Raw genomic sequence first — 23,062 nt, 5'->3', positions numbered from 1 at the left:
AAAATGAGCTAACTTTCAGTTTGAGCTTATTAAGTAACATCCTATTTTGGTTAATTTTTCAAAGACCTTCTACTGTACATGCTGTCTGTGCATACGTCATAACATGTAAAAGGGAAATAAACACTGAAATGCATACTTTATTATTTAATAGCCTACAGTATAAGTAAATATAATAACTTCTCTATATACAGTATATTTAATAATCTGAAATTTACATCCTGAATTGCCCATATCCATAATAGATTTTACACTAAATATTTTTTTTCATTTATATTATAAATTTATAGGATGAGGAATGGAACTGATATTTATTTATAAACATGCTCTTGGTTCTATTTATCTATATTAGTTTGTAAAGTACAGTCTAAGTTAGTTATTCTGATTTAAGCAATTACCATAGTGTGGTACACAGAAAAATAATATGTAATTTGTAATGTCATACTTTCTTTTATTTATATACTGTATATATATATATATATATATATAATCTTTTTTTTTTTTGCTTATTTCTTGCTCATTCAGTGCCTAACGTCATTGTGAACCCTACCTCTGTTGCTTTATCAACATCCTCCATATCCCTTTCCTGGAGTCCACCATATGGAGGCAGTGTGACATACAGAGTATACTTATTGAACAGTGGAACTGTACTTTTGACAAATATGCCATCTATTAATGTGACTGGACTGATGCCTGCGACTAGCTACAGGTTCAGTGTCTCGGCAGTTGCGCAGGATAATAAAACAGAAGGAAACAATGTTACCATCACGCAATACACAAGTAAGCTCTGACAATATTAAATGTTGTTAATTAAAAAGTATTCACTTTTATTACTGCTTTTTATGAGTATTACATATTAGGTGAGCCACAATAGGAAACAAGTAATTATGCTGTTTTTGGGCATTCTGATTTAGTTGCTACTACTCAAAAGATGAAAATCATTTTTAGTAATACAGAATATATCAAATGACAGTACAGGTAAGAAGAATAGTAGAATGTTTATTCTAAATTTGCTCTGTGCTGACTGATTTGTGGAGTTTCTATATTCCCTATTCATGCTTCTGGTGAAGTATTTTGCATTTAAATAAGCATCTTAGTTTTACCTGTGATATCCTGAAAGTGCGTCTCAGTCTTGTTTTTGGTGTTTTGCTGCTATGTCCTTTGTAATACTGAGAGTTGGTTGTACTGCAACCCTGTGAAAACAGAAATAAAGTGGGAAATAAAAATAACACTTATATTCCTATTGTAGCATACAGGATGTGCTAAAGTGTTTTTGAAGGAGGTATCTTATGGAGAGTTACAATCTCTGTTGAAGTCTCAAGGGAAAATTGTTAGATGCTTCTGCTCATAATGAAGAGCATGTCCAGAGCTTTGTCGATAACTTCTAGTGGCAGAGAAATACTGACTCATCATAATGTGCAGATAATTGCAGCAATAAGGGTTTTTTTAGTGTATCGTAAATACTGAGTAAATATTTGTGTAATTTATGATTACAAAGCACTGCTTACATAATCCCTTTCTTTTTACATTATTTTATTTTTTATTTTTCTGGTATAGTTAACTTACCTCAGGCATCTGGAGAAGTGAGTGGGTGCGGCAGAAGTGTAGCTTGCACGCACACAACTATCCCAGTGTTTGAGTAGTTTGTACTGGGGATACTCTTTTTATGTCAGAAGCAGCTGTCAGACAGTAAAAGAAGAAAATATACAAAGTCAGTTTGAAACATTAAAATAATCCATAATTGCAGTTGCACAGAATGTTTGTCTATTTTGAGGTAGACAAGTTCACAAATTAAGCACTGCTGTGCAAAGGGAGATTTTTAAATTTCTAAACTTTAAACAGCATACTGCATCTCAATGAAAATGAAACTGTCCCACCCATTTTCTTGAAGAATAAGAATGCCAGATTTCAACAAAATCTTTGCAGTAGGAGGCGAGTTGTTTCATGCAGACAGACTGACAGAGAGACAGACAGAGAGACATCGTAATCGTAATAGGTGCTTTTTACATTATATGCAAATGTACCTAAAATGAATAAAATATAAGAGCAAAACAAAAATACTGTGAAGTGAATATTAACGTATTTCTGAAAAGGACTAGTAGTAATACTTAAAATAAATACTAAAAATAGATATATATAAAATGGGGCTTCGCTTGCCAACCCCTCCCCCGCCAAGCGCTATGTGCCATTGTGAAGGGGGGGGGGGGTTGGGGGCTGAACGCACCCCAAGCAGATGCGGTCGCTTATCTGAAACCCATCTTTAATAATGATACAATGGGAAGCAAAAAAACAGTTGATTTTTTTTACCTCCTCTTTGCTCGATCAGCTGCTGGCTTGCTGCTGCTCCCGTGCGGCGTGATCTGCATTGTGTGCGGAGCTTCGAATGTTTTAAAGTCACTGCCTTGTCTCTCTTCTCCCCCAGACATCCTCAAACACTACTCGATCTCTTCTCGCTGTTCCATTATTTCACTGAGTAATATTTTCCGCATTGTTGTGAAGAGGGGGGCTGAACGCACCCAAAGGAGACACGGTCGCTCCTCCAAAACCCCCTCTTAAACGGTGATACAATGGGAAGCAAATAACAGTTGTTTTTTTTAATCTCCTCTTTGCTCAATCAGCTGCTGCTCCCGTGCCGCGTGATCTGCATTTCGTACGAACGTTTTAGTCACTGCCTTGTCTTTCTTCTCCCCCAGACATCCTCAAACACTATTCAATCTCTTTACGCTGTTTCGTTATTTCACTGAGTAATATTTTCCGTTTGTCTGTGCTAAACAAACTCTCATTTTCTTGAGACTTTTGAATTTTCCTACTTCCATTATCTTTAACCTGTTCTGAATGTGTATCACGGGACTTGCTTCCAAAGGTTGTAAGTATGACGTGACTTGCCCGTCTCACAGAAAATGAAAGTGTCTCTCTGTCTCTGTCTCTCAAAGATCTCTCTTCAGAAGATCACGTCTCGTCGCAGTCTCATCCCAAGTTTTTTTTTTTTTTATAATAGAGAGATATATATTTATAACACATAGAAACAAAAGCTCACAAAACACATTGATCAACCACACAGTCCTGACAGTCGTTACAGCACATTAAATTATGAGTCATATGTTTTGATTACAAAATCAACACCTACTGTATGTCAGAATATTCAAAAGTGAGATATAACAGGTCAATGTGAGACATTTCCGCCGGTGCTGGTTTCTGTCTCTTTTACTAGGGCATTACTGTTGCTTTGTGTTGTCCTCTTCTGCCTCCAGTTCACCAGACTTCCTTTATACAGTATATGCGCCATAATTGATTAATCTGAAATATTGTAACTGTGCAGTTTGTCTCTAAAGCTTCTCATTTCTGATTAGAATCTCCAGGTTGTGTTGACCCCAGTCATCAGTGAATTTAATCACTGTCAATAAATTGTAATAAGAAGTAGCACATTTTTATGCAGACTAATGAAAATAAAACTCAATTTTTTATTTAAAAAATTAAAGAACTAAAACTATCAACTAGAGCAACAGTATTTTGACTATAGTTTAGTGACTGATGCAATTGATATTTTTCCTTCTTCAAAGCTCATAGTTCTTTATGCTTAGTTTACCCCAAGGATACACACCTGTACCATAGTCACAATAAATATCAGAATTCACTTCAGTAATAGCTAAATACAATGGAGTTATATTCAAATCAAACCTTTTTATTTGGTTCATCTCTCATTTTGCAGTTTTCCTTACCCCTTGAGCAATGATTGTAGGTAAGGCAGCTTGGTTAGAGAAAACAACCACTCCATAAAATATGTTAATGTAAACTTATAGTTCTGTCATTCAATAATTATTAATATGCAAATTAGAGTCTAATATTCTTTTATTAAGGGAACACTGGGAGAAATGGCTTGGCCTTAACTTTATTTTGGTTTAGAATTGACGTGAAACTGTAGTCATATAAAACACATTTATCTAACTGTGGACCACACTGGGTAAATCTGTAATAATATCTGTGTAGTGTTTGATTTATTATTATTATTATTATTAGTAGTAGTAGTAGTAGTAGTAGTAGTAGTCATAGTATTATAACATCAAGTTTAACATGAATAAGACCTATATTTGTTCAACATACCGAAACTGTTCTGTGCAGTTAATTTATTATACTTCTATTTTATTTTCATGAATGCCTAGAGCCTGTCAAAGTGGAGCAACTTAATACTACTACAATCACAGAAACATCTATACTGCTTTCCTGGCATCAAGTACAAGGTGTCAATGTCTCATACAAAATCATTGTACTTGACCAACAGAGCTATATTTCAACATTCTACACTTCCACGTCTTTCTTTAATGTGACTGGATTATCATCTGGGACTAGCTTCTCATTTAATGTCACTGCTTTGGCTGCAGATAATTCAACAGAAGGATATCCTAATACCATTACAGGATGCACAAGTAAGTATTAAATATGTGAAGAAAACTTAAAGAATAGTCTGACATGAGTAACTAACAAAGGAACTAACACTGTCTTATACTGAACGCATGATCGATTGTAGGACCTAAGGCAAAATCTCTTATCTGTTCCTTATCTAGAGTATATTGTCTGTTTAACTATACAACATCACCAGTTTTTATCTGATATCTTGGTTCCTCACCACATTATCCCTTGGTTTCAGAATATTGCAAAAAGCAGCCATAAAAATGACTGGAGAAATCAAATTAAATGTTGATGAAGTGTGTTAATTTCATAACAGTGGTGTTCACCTGTTTCTAATTTAATGTCCAAACACTTCTCCCTTTATATGTTTATCTGGGATTATTTTCTTGCTCTGTATTCCTCTCTGTTCTTTGCTGTTCTGATCATACACCCTCTTCTGCACTTTCTCCACTTTGACTGCTTAGAATGCTATCCAGCTCTATATACCGACCCTTATGAACATCATTAGGTACTCGTATAAGAGAAAATGCAGATTCACTGCTGCAGACTGCAAAGGCAATGGAAATCATTTGGCCTCGTTGTCCACAATGAGATCTGTTTTGCCTGTCTGTAGCATTAAGTTCAAAGTGAACCAACAGTTTTCTTCCATTTTTTTACCATGCAAAATGGCCAACTAAGAAATCCACTCCAATTTTTTATGTCCCATTCTGTCTTCCACCCCCCTCTCTATTTGTTTTTTCCCCTCTGTTTCTGTCTGTCCCTTTAGTCTGATTAGGTCCAGAGGTCTTTAAGATTGAGTAAGCAACTCTTGTGAAAAAGTAAACTTTTGCATTTTTTACTCTGTAAATGTAAAATATTACAAATATTAGCACTAGCTGCTTACACTATGATACAAACAGTAGTATTCAAATGCACCTGGGGCCTCATGTATAAATGGTGCGTACACACAAAAATCTTGCGGCGTACACCCATTTCCATGCTCACTTCGACATGTACCAAACCCAAACTTGGGGCAAAGCCACGCACATTTTCACTGCAGCCTCACATCATGCCTATGCACTTTTCTGCTCAGTTTTGCAAACGAGTGGCACCCAGCGTCAAAGCAGTGCTACAGTTTATGTGTGGTCTCCCTTTCTTTTTTAGATTCACATCCATGATGCAGGCTTTATCAAACACACCGAAATTAATTGCATATCATTTGCAAATTCAAGGCACTTGATTGTAATTAATTTGTAATCATTCTGTAACAATATAATAAACAATATAATAGTGTACAGAATGGCCAAACTATTCCAAATACCATAGCTGCGTTAGCGTCGTTACTCTCATTGCACCACTGAGAGTATTTTAATCCATTGTATTTGTGTTTGGTATCACAGCTATTAAACAGCTGTTTGGAAAGCTCTACAGTGGGTTGTGTCAAGAGTGCAGTGGATAGTCAGGGTACAGCTTCCAGCCCTGTAGCACTTTTATAGCACACGCTGCTTCAGGAAAGCCACAAGCATCTGCATGGATTTCACTCACCTATGCTACATTCTATTTAAACTTATCCCATCCGGCAAACGCTTCAGAGCCTTTTCTGCATGGACCTCGAGGCTCAAACAGTTTCATCCCAAGAGCTATATAATGCACTTAATCAGTCCATCAAGTGCTTCTGGTAGAACTGTTTCTAGTTATAATTACAATTACCTCACTGTAAACTTGCATTACAACTGTAATATTGCACAACCTGAGCCACTTTATGAACCATTTGCACTATCTGCACTATATATATATACAATATGCTTTCATAGTGTATATTTTTCATTGTTTTTTATCACATTATTATTATTATTATTTATAATTTTATAGGAAGATTAGTTTATCGAGGAGTTGCATATTGAATCTCATTGTACCATACAATGACAATAAAGAAATTCAATTCCATAGAAGAGAGCACGTATTTACAGATGATTATGACTGGCTTCTAAGTCGATTTAGATTTCCAAAAGCTATCCTTTTGGAGCTGTGTGCTATTAGAATACTAGGAGATATACTTGATATCATTTTTATGATGAAATACATTATATGTATATTACATTTTACAGATAAATTACATTTAAATAATGTATACTGTTAATAATTAAACATGTGAGGGCACGGTGGCCTGGCACCCCGTCCAGGGATTGTTCCCGACTCGCACTCTGTGCTTAATGGGACTGGCGTGAGCCTGGATGGATGGATGGAATAATTAAACAAGTATAACAAAGATTTTTCAATGTTCCTTAATAGTTTTGAAGAATCAGCATTCTAAGCTTACGGCTGGTTTTACATTTATTAGACACTTATTGTATGGTGATTTCTTACGTACAGAAAGGAAACGGAAGGACAGGAATTGGGGGTTGGTATGTTTTTGTTCTTTATTTCGCCTTATACAATTTCTTGTTTTAGGAATTTGTTAGTTTTCGCATACCCCTTGGGGTCAGGGTCAGCCATTGTGCAGTGCCCCTGGAGCAATTACAGATTAAGGGTCTTGTTCAAGGGCCCAGCAGAGTAGGATCTCTTTTGGCAGTGACGGAGATTCGAACTGGCAACCATCTGGATACCAGCACAGATCTTTAGCCTCATGTTTGACCGAGAGTGTACTGCTGCAATAAATTATTCCATCCAGGGTTGCGCACGTACCAGCAAGCATCTTCTGGAATGCAGGAACAATATTCAGGATGAGGCACCAGCTCATTGCACCGCTGCACCACAGTGCCCCAACATGTTTAATATATACTGTAGCAGTAGAGGCGTGGATCCACCTCTAACACCCTCAGGTACCACTCCAGACACCGGATAAAAGAATAATTATTATTTATTAAATAATGATACTGTGCACAAAGCACCCTCCACTCCACACTCATAAATCACAAATAAACTCTCAATAATACTCTCCTCCTCCTCCTGGGCTTTCCCACAATCCTTTTATACACCCTGACCCGGAGGTGTTCCTGTCCAACAGTCCACAGTTCCTTATTCCTTCCGGGTCAGGGTAAACAGTCCTTTTCTTCACCCCGGGAGCACGTCGTTTCTTCCCGTCACGTGACCATGACGTACTCCCGGGTTATAGGGCACATACGAGCCTACGAGCCCCCCTACAGCGACGCCTGGTGGCCCCCAAGGTATCCAGCAGGGCTGCGTATAAAAACTACATAGTCCATGAGGCCCTGCTGGAACTCGGGGGACGTTCACGCTGTTGGTAGAGCTCCTTCTTGCGGCCTGGGGATGAGAGCCGGAATCGAAAGCCGGCAATCCACCACAATACTTTAATGCATTTCATCATGAAGATGACATCAAGTATACATCTTAGTATTCTAAAATGTTCAGAGAGCTGTAATATCATGAATGTAATGTATTCTTTGTGCAGATCACTGCCTGCACGCTCCTGTCAGTGTAAGAGATAGCCCGTTTAAGAAGCACTTAGTGATTAACAACTGGGTCGGGAAACACTTAGAATACGGAGAATTTAATGTACTACTATAGTTACAGTGGGATTTGAGAAACCCTAGTAAATTAAACATTGATTTTTAAGATGAAGTTTACGGCGTTCTAATTTAATGACAAAATAAATTTCAAGATTAAAGACTTTTAATCTCAGCATAGACCTTTTTTTCTTCAGTGTCCCTATTTTATTTTTCTTCTCTCTGGCCCTAATACGCTTCCATATGACACCCAGATACTCGCCTTTTCACGTCGACTTTGACATCTGACCACTTCTTTTTTATTTTGGGCACTGTGTGACTTTCTGAACTTGAACTTTTGAGTGCTACTCCATCAGTTTCCTTTTGTTGCTCATACAACACCAAATAGTACATTTTTCCTTGCTTCCACTTCACTGAGTAGGACCTCCACTTCGCATTCTACGAAATTCTTCTTTTTTACATGTGTTTTTACCATAGTCTTTTAACAAAACACTGAACAGAAGGGGTTATTTATATTAATTTGCATATTCAGATAAAATTTCAGCAAAATTCTGGGAGGACTCAGAGTGCGCTGTAGACATGTGCCCGTGTGTTAAAATTCACGTTGATTGGGATTTATAAAGGGGAAGCGTGTGGAACTTTCCTCATGCACAGGTTTATGCATCAGAATTTTTTTATGCGTATGCACATTTCTGTTTGTGTCTGTACGCCATGTTTTAGTGTGAATTCTACGCATGGCATTATACATGAGGCCCCTGAACTATAACAAAATTATGCCTGTTAAAGACCTACAAGTATATTATTCTGCATGGATTACGTGATTTTAATAATCATTCTTAGTTGCATTCTGTGGTTATCACTTATCCTATTGAATACAGAGAGTATTTTATATTTATATCTAATGTTTAGATTTTTATTCTGATACTTGCATACATTTATTAATTGGTATTATTTATTGATATCTTGTGTATATAGTGAGCCATGTCAATTGCACTGCATTGTTCTACCCCATAATATTTTGTGACTGTCAGTGCTTCTATTTCAGGGTGTTATGAAGTAGGTTTGATTTAAATCTTTTCGAAGTCTTACTTAAATCGAAGTATGTAACCTTCAATTTTGATAATATTTTTTAATTTTCAATATTCATTAATTAAATTATTCTTGCATCACCTCCAAAGCAGTTTTATTTAGTGTAATTGCTGCCATTTTGTGAAGTGGCTGCTGCAGTGTTGCAAGGGAATTGGGTCTTCTATTTAGGTTTTCTTTTTTTGGTTTTGATTATGTAATACTGAATATTGCTTGATTTTTTTTATTATGTTACATTTCTTGCCACCTATTCTGTTAAATCTGCTCTCTCTTAATTACGGCAGAACACAGGATTATCAATAAACACATTTCTTTGTAATGTAAGGTATAATGACAATACATTGAATACTGTAGTATGACATACACTTGGGTTCAGCATTCGACAAAAATTTAGAGAAACAGATTTTTATTAAAAAAATTGTTAACATTGGTTATTGTGTTTATCCACTCATTTTCCAACCTGCTGAATCCGAACACAGGGTCACGGGGGTCTGCTGTAGCCAATCCCAGCCAACACAGGGCACAAGGCAGGAACCAATCCCGGGCAGGGTGCCAACCCACCGCAGTATTGTGTTTATACATTATTCAATTTACTAAGAGAGTCTTCAGCAATAACACCCAAGCTGTTAAAAGGACATGTAGACTTCTTCAACTTGACTTACTCAATGTACTGTTTAGTCCAGTAAGGTTTCAATTGGGAAAGGATAACCACGGAAATGTTATATGGTTTTTGGCTGCAAGTGCTAAAATATTAGTATAGGGGGATTTTTTTTTGCAATAAATATTTTTTTTGTTACGTGTATAACATATATTTGACATTTCCGTAAACAATCATCATACTTTGAATATTATGTTTGCCTTTGTTCATAGTTATAGAAATAAATTAACAACTTGTTTAATGAAATTTGCTGTAATGTAAGTGGAATCTGTACAATTATGCAATTAAATAATGTTCAGTGGGTGAAAAATAAAAATATATATAGGCATATATGTTTGTTAGATTGCTGTTCACTTGTACGGTATTACTTGTTATGTTTGTTGATTATGATAGCCTTTACCAAAATACTCTACATCCAAATCTGCAGTGTTATTTATTTAGCATAATTTTTAGAATACATTTTACATAATTTATTCTGCTTAATCTTAATGTCTTTTCTCATATAATATATGCAGCTGACTGCTTGCAGAGTATAACAGCAATGGAAAAAGAAAAAATAGCATTTTAGGTTTCTTTTTTCATTTCAAATTTTGAAAGTAAACATTTCATGTCATTTTTTTGCAGATGCTGCACAAGTACAAAATGCAGATTGTTTTGGCCCAGATAACAATCCAGTGCTGAATATTACATGGCAACCTCCAAGTGGTTCATATTCAGAAATTAATATTTCTATTAGTAATACACAGGGCCTATATACAGCTTTTCCTTCTAATAATTTTTATACAGTTTACAATCTAAAGTATGCTGCCAATTACACTATCAGAATAACAACTATATCATGTGGTGAGAAGAGTTCTGATGTTGTTCTAAATTGCAAAACAGGAATCTCAAGTAAGTGCTTTCCACGTAACAGCAATCATTTTTACTATTACTTTATAGATTTTCTGCATATGAAATATTGAAGAAATATTAAGTAAAGGTTTTTAATCTAATTATTGTTAGACAATTTTAAATTAACAATAAGGTATATTTTTAGAACATGAAGTCATTTTGTGGAATAATTAAAAATCGTTTTTGTTCAATGCTTGCTTTATGTCAAAAAATATTTGGACACCTCTCCAGATTAATGAGTTCAGGCGCTTTAGCTGCACCAAATTTTTATCAGGTGCATACAATCAAGGACATAGCCATGCAATCTCATTGACAAGCATCAACAAAAAGTTAGCCATGACCACACAAGCTCACATAGTCGGGCCACGAAGTGCTGAAGCACATAGCATGACTCATAACAAACGTCTCCTGGATTAGCATTAGCATAATAACTGTGTGCCTGGAGCCTCATGAGATGGTTCCATAGCTGCAGAGCTACACAAAAGCCTTAAATCACCTTGTGCGATGCCAAGCATCAGCAGTAGTGGTGTAAAGCATACTACCATTTAACTCTGGAGAAGTGGAAACGTGTTGTCTGGAGTGATAAGTCACGCTTCATTAACTGGTAGTCTGATGGATGAGTCTAGGTTTGGTGACTGCTAGGAGACTGCTACCTTCTAGACAGCATAGTGCCTACTGTAAAGTTTAGTGGAGAAGGTATAACGGTCTAGGGCTGTTTATCAGGGTTTGCGCTCAGCCCCTTGGCTCCAGTGAAGTGTACTGTTAATGCTACAGCTTCAAAAGACATTTTAGATGGCTGTGTGCTTCCAACATTGTGATAAAAGTTTGAGGAAGGTGTAACAATAACCAGACATAAGAGTCGTGAAACGGTTTAGGGCAGCCACCCGTATAATTTGGTTTCCTGGCTGCAAAGTTGCGTTCAATAGATATAGCACTGATGTGCACAAAACCGAGTCCAAAACAGAACTGAGGGAACAGGGAAAAGGTGGAGACTTTTAAAGGGGAAGACAGGAAGTGAAGTCAAAGGGGTCGGACTCATGAAGGTCTTCTGTCATTGGTGCGAGCCCGGATGTGACATCACAGGGGCCGGAGCCGGCAAGGTCTCCTTCCATTGGCTCAGACGTCAAGAAGACCAGGTGGGATCTCCCGTGAATGGTCTGCAGGCAAGGGAGAAAAAGAGTCAGTGCACTGTGCCACATCCCGGTATGTCTCAGAACTAGGCGTGTGCGATATACATAGTTTACGATTATATCTTAATTGCTGTTTTAACGATGCATGAGATTAAATTATTGAGTATGTAACTAGCTTTGCAAAAAAAAAAGAAACACAGAGTTCATTCACTAATGCAACAGTATAGACCACCAAAGCGAGTTGCGTATGCGTGCACGTCCAGCACGCCGCAAGTTAGCATCGCTCCCTGCCTCAAAATGAGTGAAGAAACAGCGCCAGATGATAAAACAGCCTCGCCATCTACGTCGTCAGAATTAATTGCCAGACGTGGTTCATTCTCACTCGCATGGCAGTGGTTTGGTTTTGAAAAGACTGATGTTGCTCAAAAGACGGCAATCTGCAAACTATGTGGTAAATCGGTTGGCGTTAAAGACAGCTCGACAACTGACTTGTTTCACCATTTGCGAACTAACCACCGCACAGAATACGAAAAGCTTAAGGAGTCAACTGTCCAGCACAAGTCTAAAGTAACGAAGGTACAAGCACAAAAACACACTCAGCAAACTTTAGCGGACTCATTCTGCAAAAAAGTGCCTTATGACAAGAAAAGCAACAGATGGCATGACGTAACAAACGCCGTAACCAATTACATCGCAAAAGATATGATTCCAATTCAAGTGGTTGAGAGAGATGGTTTTAAACAACTTTTGAATACTTTAGACCCAAGGTACACACTGCCTGGCCGAAAATATTTCAGTCAAACAGCTCTGCCTAAGTTGTATGATTCGTGTCACCAAACTCTGACGCATAAACTGCAAAAGGTTTCACATTTTGCCACAACAACGGATTTATGGTCAAGCCGAACATCCGAGCCATACTTCTCCCTGACGGTGCATTTCATTGACGAAAACTGGCAACTGCAAAGCTTCTGTTTGCAAACAACATACTTCCCACAAGATCACACTGGTGACATCATTGCGCAAGGTCTGAAAGATGTGCTGGCACCAAGGTCACTGGGAGAAGACCGCATGGTTTACATGACCACAGACAGCGGAGCTAACGTTGTCAGTGCACTACGGATTAATAACTGGAAGAGGCTACCTTGTTTTGGGCATAGGCTTCATATTGCGATCGGTGAGTAATTTGGGGTTCCTCTATAAAATGCAGTTTAAGTTAAATTGATCTTATTTATTATGTCGTTTAAAAATACAAAAAGATCTGATAAGTAAAGGTATAGATGACAAAAATATAATTCAATATAATTTCAAATAATACATTACATTATCTTGGAAGTATCGTTATCGTCAAAGTCCCAGAAAATATCGAGATTTTTTTTTTCCAATATCGCACACCCCTACTCGGAACTGCCCTTACTCAAGCCCTTTAGCTGCCTCCCATGCGCACGTTTGTGACAAAGGCCCTTTTCTATTCCAGCATTACTGTGGCCCTGTCTACAAAGCCAGATCTATAAAGATATGGAGTCCTGACCTCAACCCTAATAAACATCTTTGGGATGAATTGGAACGATTTCACGGCAGGCCTTCCCGTACCACATCAGTACTTGCATTACAATCTCGTTGAATTAAGTACCGAGACAGTATGGACATATAGATGAGGCTCTCGACTGCAGTCTCTAAATTTAGTGCTTCACTTCCTGCAGTGATTCTCTTTGTGATTCCAAAAGTTTGTTGACAATATACAACATAACTGAGGTTTGTAAGTCACTGTAAATTAAGTTTCATACACGCAGCTCTTGGCTTTTGCATTGCATCCAATGATCTCAGCTGTAATTGCAAAACCTCATCACCTTTATATTCTTTATCTAAATTAAATATTCCTTACTGTCAACAGCCTTAGAATATCCAGTGCGTTCAGGACGTATTCTGACCTCTTCACTTTTTCACATTTGCTATGTCGCAGCCTTGTGTTAAAAACCTTTAAGTTAAAATTTTCCCACATCAAGAAACACTCAGAACCCTACAATGACAAAACAAAAACAGGATTTTAGAAACTTTTGCAATTTTATCAAAAATAAAAAAAAACTGAAGTAAGTAATTCAGACCCTTTGCTGTGACACTTGAAGTCTGGCTGAGGTGTAGCCCATTCAATTGATCATCGTTGAGATGTTTATACAGTAATCCCTCCTCGATCGCGGGGGTTGCGTTCCAGAACACCCCGCGAAAGGTGAAAATCCGCGAAGTAGAAACCATATGTTTATATGGTTATTTTTATATTGTCATGCTTGGGTCACAGATTTGCACAGAAACACAGGAAGTTGTGGAGAGACAGGGATTTTATTCAAACACTGCAAACAAACATTTGTCTCTTTTTCAAAAGTTTAAACTGTGCTCCATGACAAGACAGAGATGACAGTTCCGTCTCACAATTAAGAGAATGCAAACATATCTTCCTCTTCAAAGGAGTGCGGGTCAGGAGCAGAGAATGTCAGAGAGAGAGAGAAAAGCAACCAAATCAATAGGGCTGTTTGGCTTTTAAGTATGCGAAGCACCGCGGCACAGAGCAGTTGCAATGAAGGCAGCAGCTCACACCCCCTCCGTCAGGAGCAGAGAATGTCAGAGAGAGAGAGACAGACAGATACAAACAAACAATCAAAAATCAATACGTGCCCTTTGAGCTTTTAAGTATGCGAAGCACCGTGCAGCATGTCGCTTCACGAAGCAGCTGCAAGAAAGGGAGCAACATGAAGATAATCTTTCAGCATTTTTAGACGAGCATCCGTATCGTCTAGGTGTGCGAACAGCCCCCCTGCTCAATCCCCCTACGTCAGGATCAGAGAAAGTCAGAGCAAGAGAGAGAGAGAGAAAAGTAAGTTGGGTAGCTTCTCAGCCATCTGCTAATAGCGTCCCTTGTATGAAATCAACTGGGCAAACCAACTGAGGAAGCATGTACCAGAAATTAAAAGACCCATTGTCCGCAGAAATCTGCGAACCAGCAAAAAATCCGCAATATATATTTAAATATGCTTACATATAAAATCCGCGATAGAGTGAAGCCGCGAAAGGCGAAGTATGATATAGCGAGGGATTACTGTACACCTTGTTTGGAGTCCACCAGTGTTCAATTCATTTGATTGGACCTGATTAAGAAAGGCACATATCTGTCTATAGAAGGTCCCACACAGGTGGGCAGAGTATCCAAAAATTGTACTCAAGTAAGAATAGCATTACTTCAAAGCAATATTACTCAAGTAGAAGTAAAAAGTAGTCATCTAAAAAATTACTCAAGTAAGAGTAAAAAAGTATTTGGTGAAAAGACTACTGAAGTACTGAGGAACTTTGATCATAGTAAATGATTTATTTTTTAGAAATGTTGTAATAAGACAGACAAAAATATAAAATGATGTGCAAATTCTGCTATTTCCAAATAATAAAAAATGAGTAAAAATAAATAACATCTTTACAAAATAAAGATGCACAAATAACACAAAGTTCCAAATCTCAGTTTTTCACAACAAAGCTTTTGAAGCCAATATATACAGTAGGTAACATGTATGTTTGAACAGTGCAAACTACTTACAGTGACAAGATAACCTGTACACAGACAGTATAATACTACATATTCACTTTGTGGTGTAGCAGGTCTGCAGCTTCAAATCCATAAAGCCGTGTCACTCTCCGTAGGTGCAATTGCACGACCGCGGGGAGTTAATGAGGTAGTTGGAGCGAGTTGCACCTGCACCTCTCTCAATTGCTTCATTGGCTTTCTGCAGCGTGTGATTAAGGCCCACGGAGACGGGAGTGTACAGTATATATATGGGTCGGCACAAAAAAAGAAGGGGGAATCAAAGAAAAGAGCCTGTAGGGGACTGGCATCGTCACACACTTGCCCTCCAAATAGCACCGCTGATAGAAAATAACATTAGGACAAGGCAGCTTGTGCACGTACAAGAAGTCTCACTTTACCATGACTATCTGTGTCTGTGCATGTTTGGTTAAAACCTGCTTGTTTTTAACTCAGTGAAGTGATGGCTAAGCGTCAAGCAGAAGTTGGCTCTCAAGGTTCTTACAGTGAATCTGTGACCGTTTAGCAGTGAACAGGAGCCCCGCATGACTAAAAAAGTCTCTCACAGGCTGCAGACACAGGAAGTTTGTGTGTGGTCATGTGACTGCATGGCTATATCTGATTGGTGAAACGGAGTCATGTGATTATTGTTGCTACGTCTGATTGGTGAAACGGAGTCATGTGATTATTGTTGCTATGTCTGATCGGTGAAACAGTCATGCAGTAGATCCACTGGCGACTTATATAGCGTATCTAATGTATAAATGGAAAAAAAGTAACGAGTCGAGTGTTGCCCAATGTAGCGGAGTAAGAGTAGCGTTTCTTCTTCACAAATGTACTCAAGTAAAAGTTAAAAGTATGGTGCAGTAAAACTACTCTTAGAAGTACGATTTTTTTTTTTTTTTAAAGTTACTCAAGTAAATGTAACGGAGTAAATGTAACTCATTACTACTCACCTCTGGTCCCACACCTCTGCACATACCAAGCGATGAGGTCAAAGGAATTGCCTGCAGAGCTTAGATACAGGATTGTGTTGTGGCACAAATCTAGGGAATGCCATACCAAACTCCTGCAGCCTCATCCAAGACCACAACTGCTTTCATAATTCTTAAACAGAGGAAGTTTGAAACAACCACAGCCAAACAGAGAAATTATGGGAGAGGGGCTATGGTAACAGAGGTTACCAAAAACCTGATGGACACAGTTACTGAGCTCCAGAGAACCTGTGTGGAGATGCAAGAAACTTCTTGAACAACCATCACTGCAACACTCTTACCGAGCTGGGCTTTATGACAAAGTGGCTAAATAGTAGCCTCTCCTCAGTAAAAGATGAGCAAAAATACTCCTAATGAAACCCTGCTCCAGAGTGGGCAGATGGTTCACCTTCCAACATGACAATGACCCAAAGCACAAAACAAAAGCAACACTTTGGTTTTTAATTTTTAATAAATTTGCAGATATTTTTGAACACCTGTTCTCACTTTGCCATTCTGGGGTGCACCTTGATAAAGGAAAAACTTAACTTAAATGATTTTAACACAAGGCCGAAACAGAACAAAATGTGAAAAAGTGAAGGGTTCCCAATACTTTCCAAGTCCACTGTAAAAATTATACTACTGCAGTGTTTATGTTGTTTTGTTGTGTGCTTATGACAAATCTTTTTATTGTAAAATTTCAGAAAGATAAGCAGTTTTAAATGATACTGTAATTCTGGTATGACTGAAAACACTGTGAGGAGCAAAAGTCTGTTATGTAAAATAAATAATTGAAGTCGTGTCCTCACCATGCGCTTAGTTATAAGTATACCCTGTTTAATAAACTTCTGTTTGGAAGGCCAGGTCCTGAGATTAAAAACAAGGACAGGACTGATATTGCCCATACAGCATGTGAAACATATATACAATGTACTGTATATGATGTTGCAGAATTTGCCTTGATATTTCTCTTAATTGCTGTGATTGTTGGCATGTGCGTAATTTAGATTGGCAATGGACTGAAGTTCAAACCAGATCAGGTTGTAGCCAAATGTTGCAGCTAGAACAGGCTATAGCTCCCCATAACTTCAGAAAGTTGATTTATCTAACAACTGTGACACCTAAGATAAAAAAAAAAACATAATGGCATTTGATTCTATGAGTAATTTTAACTTTGTGAGAGAGTATGTAACAATGCTTAACTTCAATATTTGCATGTTTACTTTTTTCAAGGTCCACCAGTACCATCTGGTCCTCTAAACCTCAATGTCAAAGTAATAACTTATCAGACTGTTACATTTGTTTTCAAGTCATTCTCTAATGAAAATGGAAACATTGATGCCTATGCTGTAATAGTCACTTCAGACACAGGTAAGAAAATATTCTGTAAGTAATTTTAAATGGAAAAGGTTTACTGGTAAGAATAGAATCTTCTTCTTCTTCTTCTTCTTCTTTCGGCTGCTCCTGTTAGGGGTTGCCACAGCGGATCATCTTCTTCCATATCTTCCTATCCTCGTCATCTTGTTCTGTTACTCCCATCACCTGCATGTCCTCTCTCACCACATCCATAAACCTTGTCTTAAGCCTTCTTCTTTTCCTCTTCCTGGCAGCTCTATCCTTATGACCCTTCTCCCAATATACCCAGCATCTCTCCTCTGCACATGTCACTAAAATATTGCTTAGATAGGCACCAGCACCCCATACCCATAAAATGGAAAAATCAAGTTTAGAAAATGAATGAATGAGAGTTAGAGTGTTCCAATCTGTTTACATGGAATTTCTCTTTTGGGCACAGTAGCCAATCATACATCTATGGTGTCCCGCCAGAAGCGAATATGTGGGTGTGACAGGAATTAACAATAAAGTGTTAGAAAAGGAGATAAAAATGAAAGATATGTGATCTACTATTTCCTTTATAATATTTTGCTAAAGAGAATGGTAGAGTTTGGCTTACCTCCTTCAGTTCCTGTCCTGCCAGTATCTGGTGAAATACTAGTGCCCTGGAGTTGCTGGTATCATTTGTTCGAAATATACCTGTTGGCTTCTGGACTGAATAATGTGAAGACAGCAAGGTAAAGGGTACTTCTTTCACCCTGCATGGGAGTGGAAAGGCAACATATTTTTTATATCCTGCACCAGACTGACCAGTCTTTTGCAGCCAAGGTGACAGCACTCGCTGAACATTTTTGGCCCAACTCAGACATTCTCGTCCGTCGTTTCCGGTTTTGTTATCATACCTTGCAGCCAGGTGAGTCAGTTGTGCAATTCATTTTAGTGCTATGTGTGCTTCTGCAACACTGTAAATTTTGGGCACCACAAGAGGAGTTACAGTCATATGAAAATGTTTGGGAACCCCTCTTAATTCTTTGGATTTTTGTTTCTCATTGGCTGAGCTTTCAAAGTAGCAACTTCCTTTTAATACAGTATATGACATGCCTTATGGAAACAGTAGTAGTTCAGCAGTGACATTAAGTTTATTGGATTAACAGAAAATATGCAATATGCATCATAACAAAATTAGACAGGTGAATAAATATGGGCACCCCAACAGAGATATGACATCAATACTTAGTTGAGCCTCCTTTTGCTAATATAACAGCCTCTAGACGCTGTCCTCCTATAGCCTTTGATGAGTGTCTGGATTCTGCACAGATCCTCTATGTGAGAATTTGATTTTCTCCAATTTCAAATAGTATATAACATCAGTTACCCACTGACTTAAAAGAGGTGAGTTAGGATTCTTCCAGTTGAGCAGGATAAGTCTACGTGTCAATAGTGAAGTAAAGGCCATTACAGTTTATTTGTCCTTCTCCACTTTAAGCCCATCATGGAGTCCACCAAACAGCTGTTAATGGGTTAGGATGGATTGTGACACCAAGGCTGTCTGACAGGCATTTAAAAATTTTTGTCCAGTTAATTAAATCATGTTAATTTGGTAAAGGCTAATTTGGCCAATTCACTGTGACTGTATATTATGCTTTAGCTCCTCTGCTTGTTCATCCACTGAGCTACTATAAACTAGTATAGCATAGGAATCCGACATGCCTCTTGCTGCAAAGACTGCATAACAGCTTTCTTTCGCATAAGATTTCAAATAAATGTGATGAGTGCAGTTTGGCGATTTGAGGAAATTTATGCAAATGTTTTGTATTGTTAATGAATAAACTTACAATAAAAAAAAAAAACATGTTTGGAGCCAAACAACATGGCCACCCAGTCATTGATGGACACTATCATTGACCATCTCCTCGACACGGACAGACATCACGACAGCTTTTATCCAAAACGCACATGTTTTTATTATCTTTCACAAGTACAGTGCACTAGTCACTTACAGTCCTTCCTTCTCTTAGTCTTTTATGGCTGTCTCCACTCCTCTCTCGTAAGCTTCATCACGCTCCCTTCCAACTCCGGCTCCTCGACTGGAGTGAGGCAGCCCCTTTTATGCAGTACCCAGATGTGCTCCAAGTGCTTCCTGACGTTCTTCATGCAGCACTTCCGGAAGCACACCGGGTGTATCTGCCTCCTGGCCTAGCAGCACACCCAGTTGTGGTGGAAGTGCTGCAGACCACGTCTCCTGGAATGTCTGGACAGACCCTGGTGGTGGCCATGTGCCCCAACCGGGTGGAGTTTCCTAGCTCTGAATGTATAACCAACATGCGAACCAGGGCGGTTGCCCTCTCATGTGTCGGGGGAGGTATTGGTCATCTCCCGGTCCTTCCACCTTCCAGGCATCCCGGTGGTGCAGACACCCCAGCCGTCTGTCACAACTCACATGGCATGACATCACCCTTGTAATGTCACATGTGGGTACTATCTCCTGTCTTCCCAGAATATCAAACATCGTCACAACAGGAATCCCTTTTGGGAATAGCTATATATTCCCATCACTTAACTTTCAAAGTTTTCTGGGAGTGAAGATACAAGCGTATCAAATGATTTCTCCTGGTCCCAACACACACCTCCTTAATTAAAGGACAGTTGCCACTGCAATTCCTGTGGTGCAAGAAAAGAGCCTGAATCCCCCCTGCCACCCTCATCTCTTTCTACAGCAGTGGCATAGAAGGTTATCTGTAAAAAATATCAGTGATTCTCTGTTGCTTAATTTTGTTATGCTACTTGTTATTCTGTCTAATTTTGTTGTTTACTCTTGCATATAATTGGCCAGGAAGTACAATTTCATTCTGCTGTACATTGCTGTGTATGGTTTTAAATGACAAACAAAGTTAAACTTGAAGCTTTGACTTTGTAAATGACCAGACGCTCTACTTCTTTCACCTGTGACCTCCCAATCAATCATTATAGGCCCAAACTACCTTTTTGCTTTTGCAGGGCCTGCCAGATGTTATTGACCACAGATAACAGACCCCAGTTAATCTCAGCCGAATTTAATAGCTGAAATTGCTTACTAGAGCTCGGTACACATGAATGGCTATTAAACACATTAGAATTGGTGTGCATCATCCTGAATTGAATGGTGGGGCTGAACGTCTCAACCGCACCATATAAAAATGGAATCTGCTTGTGCCTGAGAGAGCATCAAAACATACCACGATAGAAAGATGGATACAGTAGGTAGATTGATTAACTATATTTGTCCCCAGGGAGAAATATGGATTTTTACAAACACTGTTCAAATAAACAAACAAATTAATTAATTAACAACGCTATGTTTGAACACACACCAGAATAATTCTTTAATTCTTTGCATTAATATAGCGCTTTTCTCACTACCCAAAGCGCTCAGCAATTGCAGGTTAAGGGCCCAACACAGCAGAGTCTCTTTTGGCATTTACGGGATTCGAACCAGATCCCTAGCCTCAGATCCACCACTCCGAAAGAAAGAAAGTGCTTGACTGTCACAGTCACAGTGAGGCATTACGCAGGCATATTGCCGTTAGTATAAAAGAGCCCCAATTGCATTTCTTGTTACACTTCTGCTAAAAGTTTCATTCAGCGAAAATCCACAGTGTTGGTGTGTTAGGGAGAGGATGTGTAGCATTGTTCATAATGGCACTTAGTTTTGTTTTAATTCTTTCCTTTGCTGCTACCTCCAGGGGGTCCAGAATGTGTCCTGTAACTGAGCCTTGCCCTTTTTGATTAACTTGTTGATTCAGTGAGCCTATCTTGAAGTGATATTAAGAGCCCAGCACAGAGCTGTTGGAAGATATTAAGGATTTCACTTCTCACATTAAAGAAATGCAGTCTCCTAAGGAAAAAGGGCCCGCTCTGCCCTTTCTTATATAGTTCCTCTGTGTTCTGAGACCAGTCCAACCTGTCATTAACATTAAGTACTTGTAGGAGTGGACAACCTCTACATCTACTCTCCATGTAGTGGCTGGACATAGAGTCTCTTGGGGATATTACTTGCTTTCTTGATGTAAAATAGAGAGCTAAATCCCCTCTTTGGGTCACCTTTCTTTGGGGAAAACGTTACCTCTGCCAGCAAACTTGGAGATACAATCACATATTGCCACTCAAGAGCGGCATAAGCGTAAACATTTCAGTGCAGCCAGAAAAACAAAACTGCCATTGATAAATAAACGAGACTGGTTGCATGTGTGACCTCCTCACTGTATCAGTGAGATGAGACCCTGTTAATCAAATTCATTACGGATCCCTATGCACTATAGACCAGCTACCTTTCTTCCATAAGCTTGTCCTAGACGTCACCGAAATAATCTGAAAAAAGTCACACTACCAAGTCATATTCACTATGGTCCACAGATGCATAGTCTGATGGTATGAGAACCCGAGACATTTGCTGGAAACGGAATGTTTGGTCCTCAGTCGCCACACCAGGCTTCCAGGACAGTTCCATGTTCATGCAGGCCCAGTAGACCTCCCTCCTAGCTTAAAAGGACTATGTTATAAACTAGAGGAGGGCATTTGTGGTGCCCTGCCAGAATCTCTGTGTGGGCAGGAATTAACAAGAAGGAAGACTTGGAGTATAAGCGAATATAATGCATGCCTTATCATCATCACTGTTTTACAACCCATTTTCCAGGTTTATCAAGTATGGCCAGTGGTCCTCCAAATTTTTTTTTCTTTATTATGTGCTCCTGAGCATCCTTTCGTGTAATATACTCCTGTGATCTGGGGTTAAAATAAGGTGTCTGTCCCTGTTCAATTGTGTAAAATATGATTGGTGAATGTTACCACAAAGAAGTACATCCTGTCGAAACATTCACTTCAGTAGCCCCTGATGATGAGATGCAAAGATAAGTGTTATAAAGCATGGATGGGTTCAGCCCATGGTACTCCTTAAGTATCCTCATCTGCTTATGTGAAACAGAAAGTTGGGTGAACCCCGATTTAGAACAATAGAAAAACTTAGATAAGAATGGGGTGGCATGGTGGCGCAGTGGTAGCGCTGCTGCCTCACAGTTAGGACACCCGGGTTCGCTTCCCGGGTCCTCTGTGCGTGGAGTTTGCATGTTCTTCCCGTGTCTGTGTGGGTTTCCTCCCACAGTCCAAAGACATGCAGGTTAGATGCATTGGCGATTCTAAATTGTCCCTAGTGTGTGTGTGCGCACCCTGTGGTGGGCTGGCGCCCTGCCCGGGGTTTGTTTCCTGCCTTGAGCCCTGTGTTGGCTGGGATTGGCTCCAGCAGACCCCCGTGATGATATAGCGGGTTGGATGATGAATGGATGGATACATAAGAATGGGCCATTCAGAACAAAAAAATCTGTAAGCCCTTTCCACGTTATGCCTCCATAACATCACCTTGGGTTTCAAAGGTCTCTAAAGTCCTACTGTCTACCACACTACTTTGTAACATATTCCATGTGTATGTAGTTCTCTATGTGAGGAAAACTATTCTAATGTTTGCACAAACTTTACTTAACCAGTTTCCTAACATTCTGTTGGCCTCGTTGGCTTCTGAACACTATCTGGAAATTGATAATGAC

At 38.9% G+C, this 23,062-nt stretch overlaps 1 protein-coding gene across 1 annotated transcript in view; it reads left to right on the top strand.

Annotated features, from left to right (window-relative positions):
* The window catches only part of ptprja (protein tyrosine phosphatase receptor type Ja), a 203,072-nt gene that overhangs the window by 136,264 nt on the left and 43,746 nt on the right, over nt 1–23,062 (top strand). Inside the window, exons 15-18 of the mRNA XM_051922621.1 lie at nt 523–777; nt 4,158–4,421; nt 10,219–10,485; nt 17,385–17,522. Of these exons, the coding sequence (XP_051778581.1) occupies nt 523–777; nt 4,158–4,421; nt 10,219–10,485; nt 17,385–17,522 (924 nt within the window). The remainder of the gene's footprint in view (nt 1–522; nt 778–4,157; nt 4,422–10,218; nt 10,486–17,384; nt 17,523–23,062) is intronic.

Source organism: Erpetoichthys calabaricus, chromosome 2, assembly GCF_900747795.2.
Source record: "Erpetoichthys calabaricus chromosome 2, fErpCal1.3, whole genome shotgun sequence".
NCBI lineage: Eukaryota > Metazoa > Chordata > Cladistia > Polypteriformes > Polypteridae > Erpetoichthys > Erpetoichthys calabaricus.
Note: the sequence above shows the minus strand (reverse complement) of the source record. Positions and strands in the feature narration are given on the sequence as shown.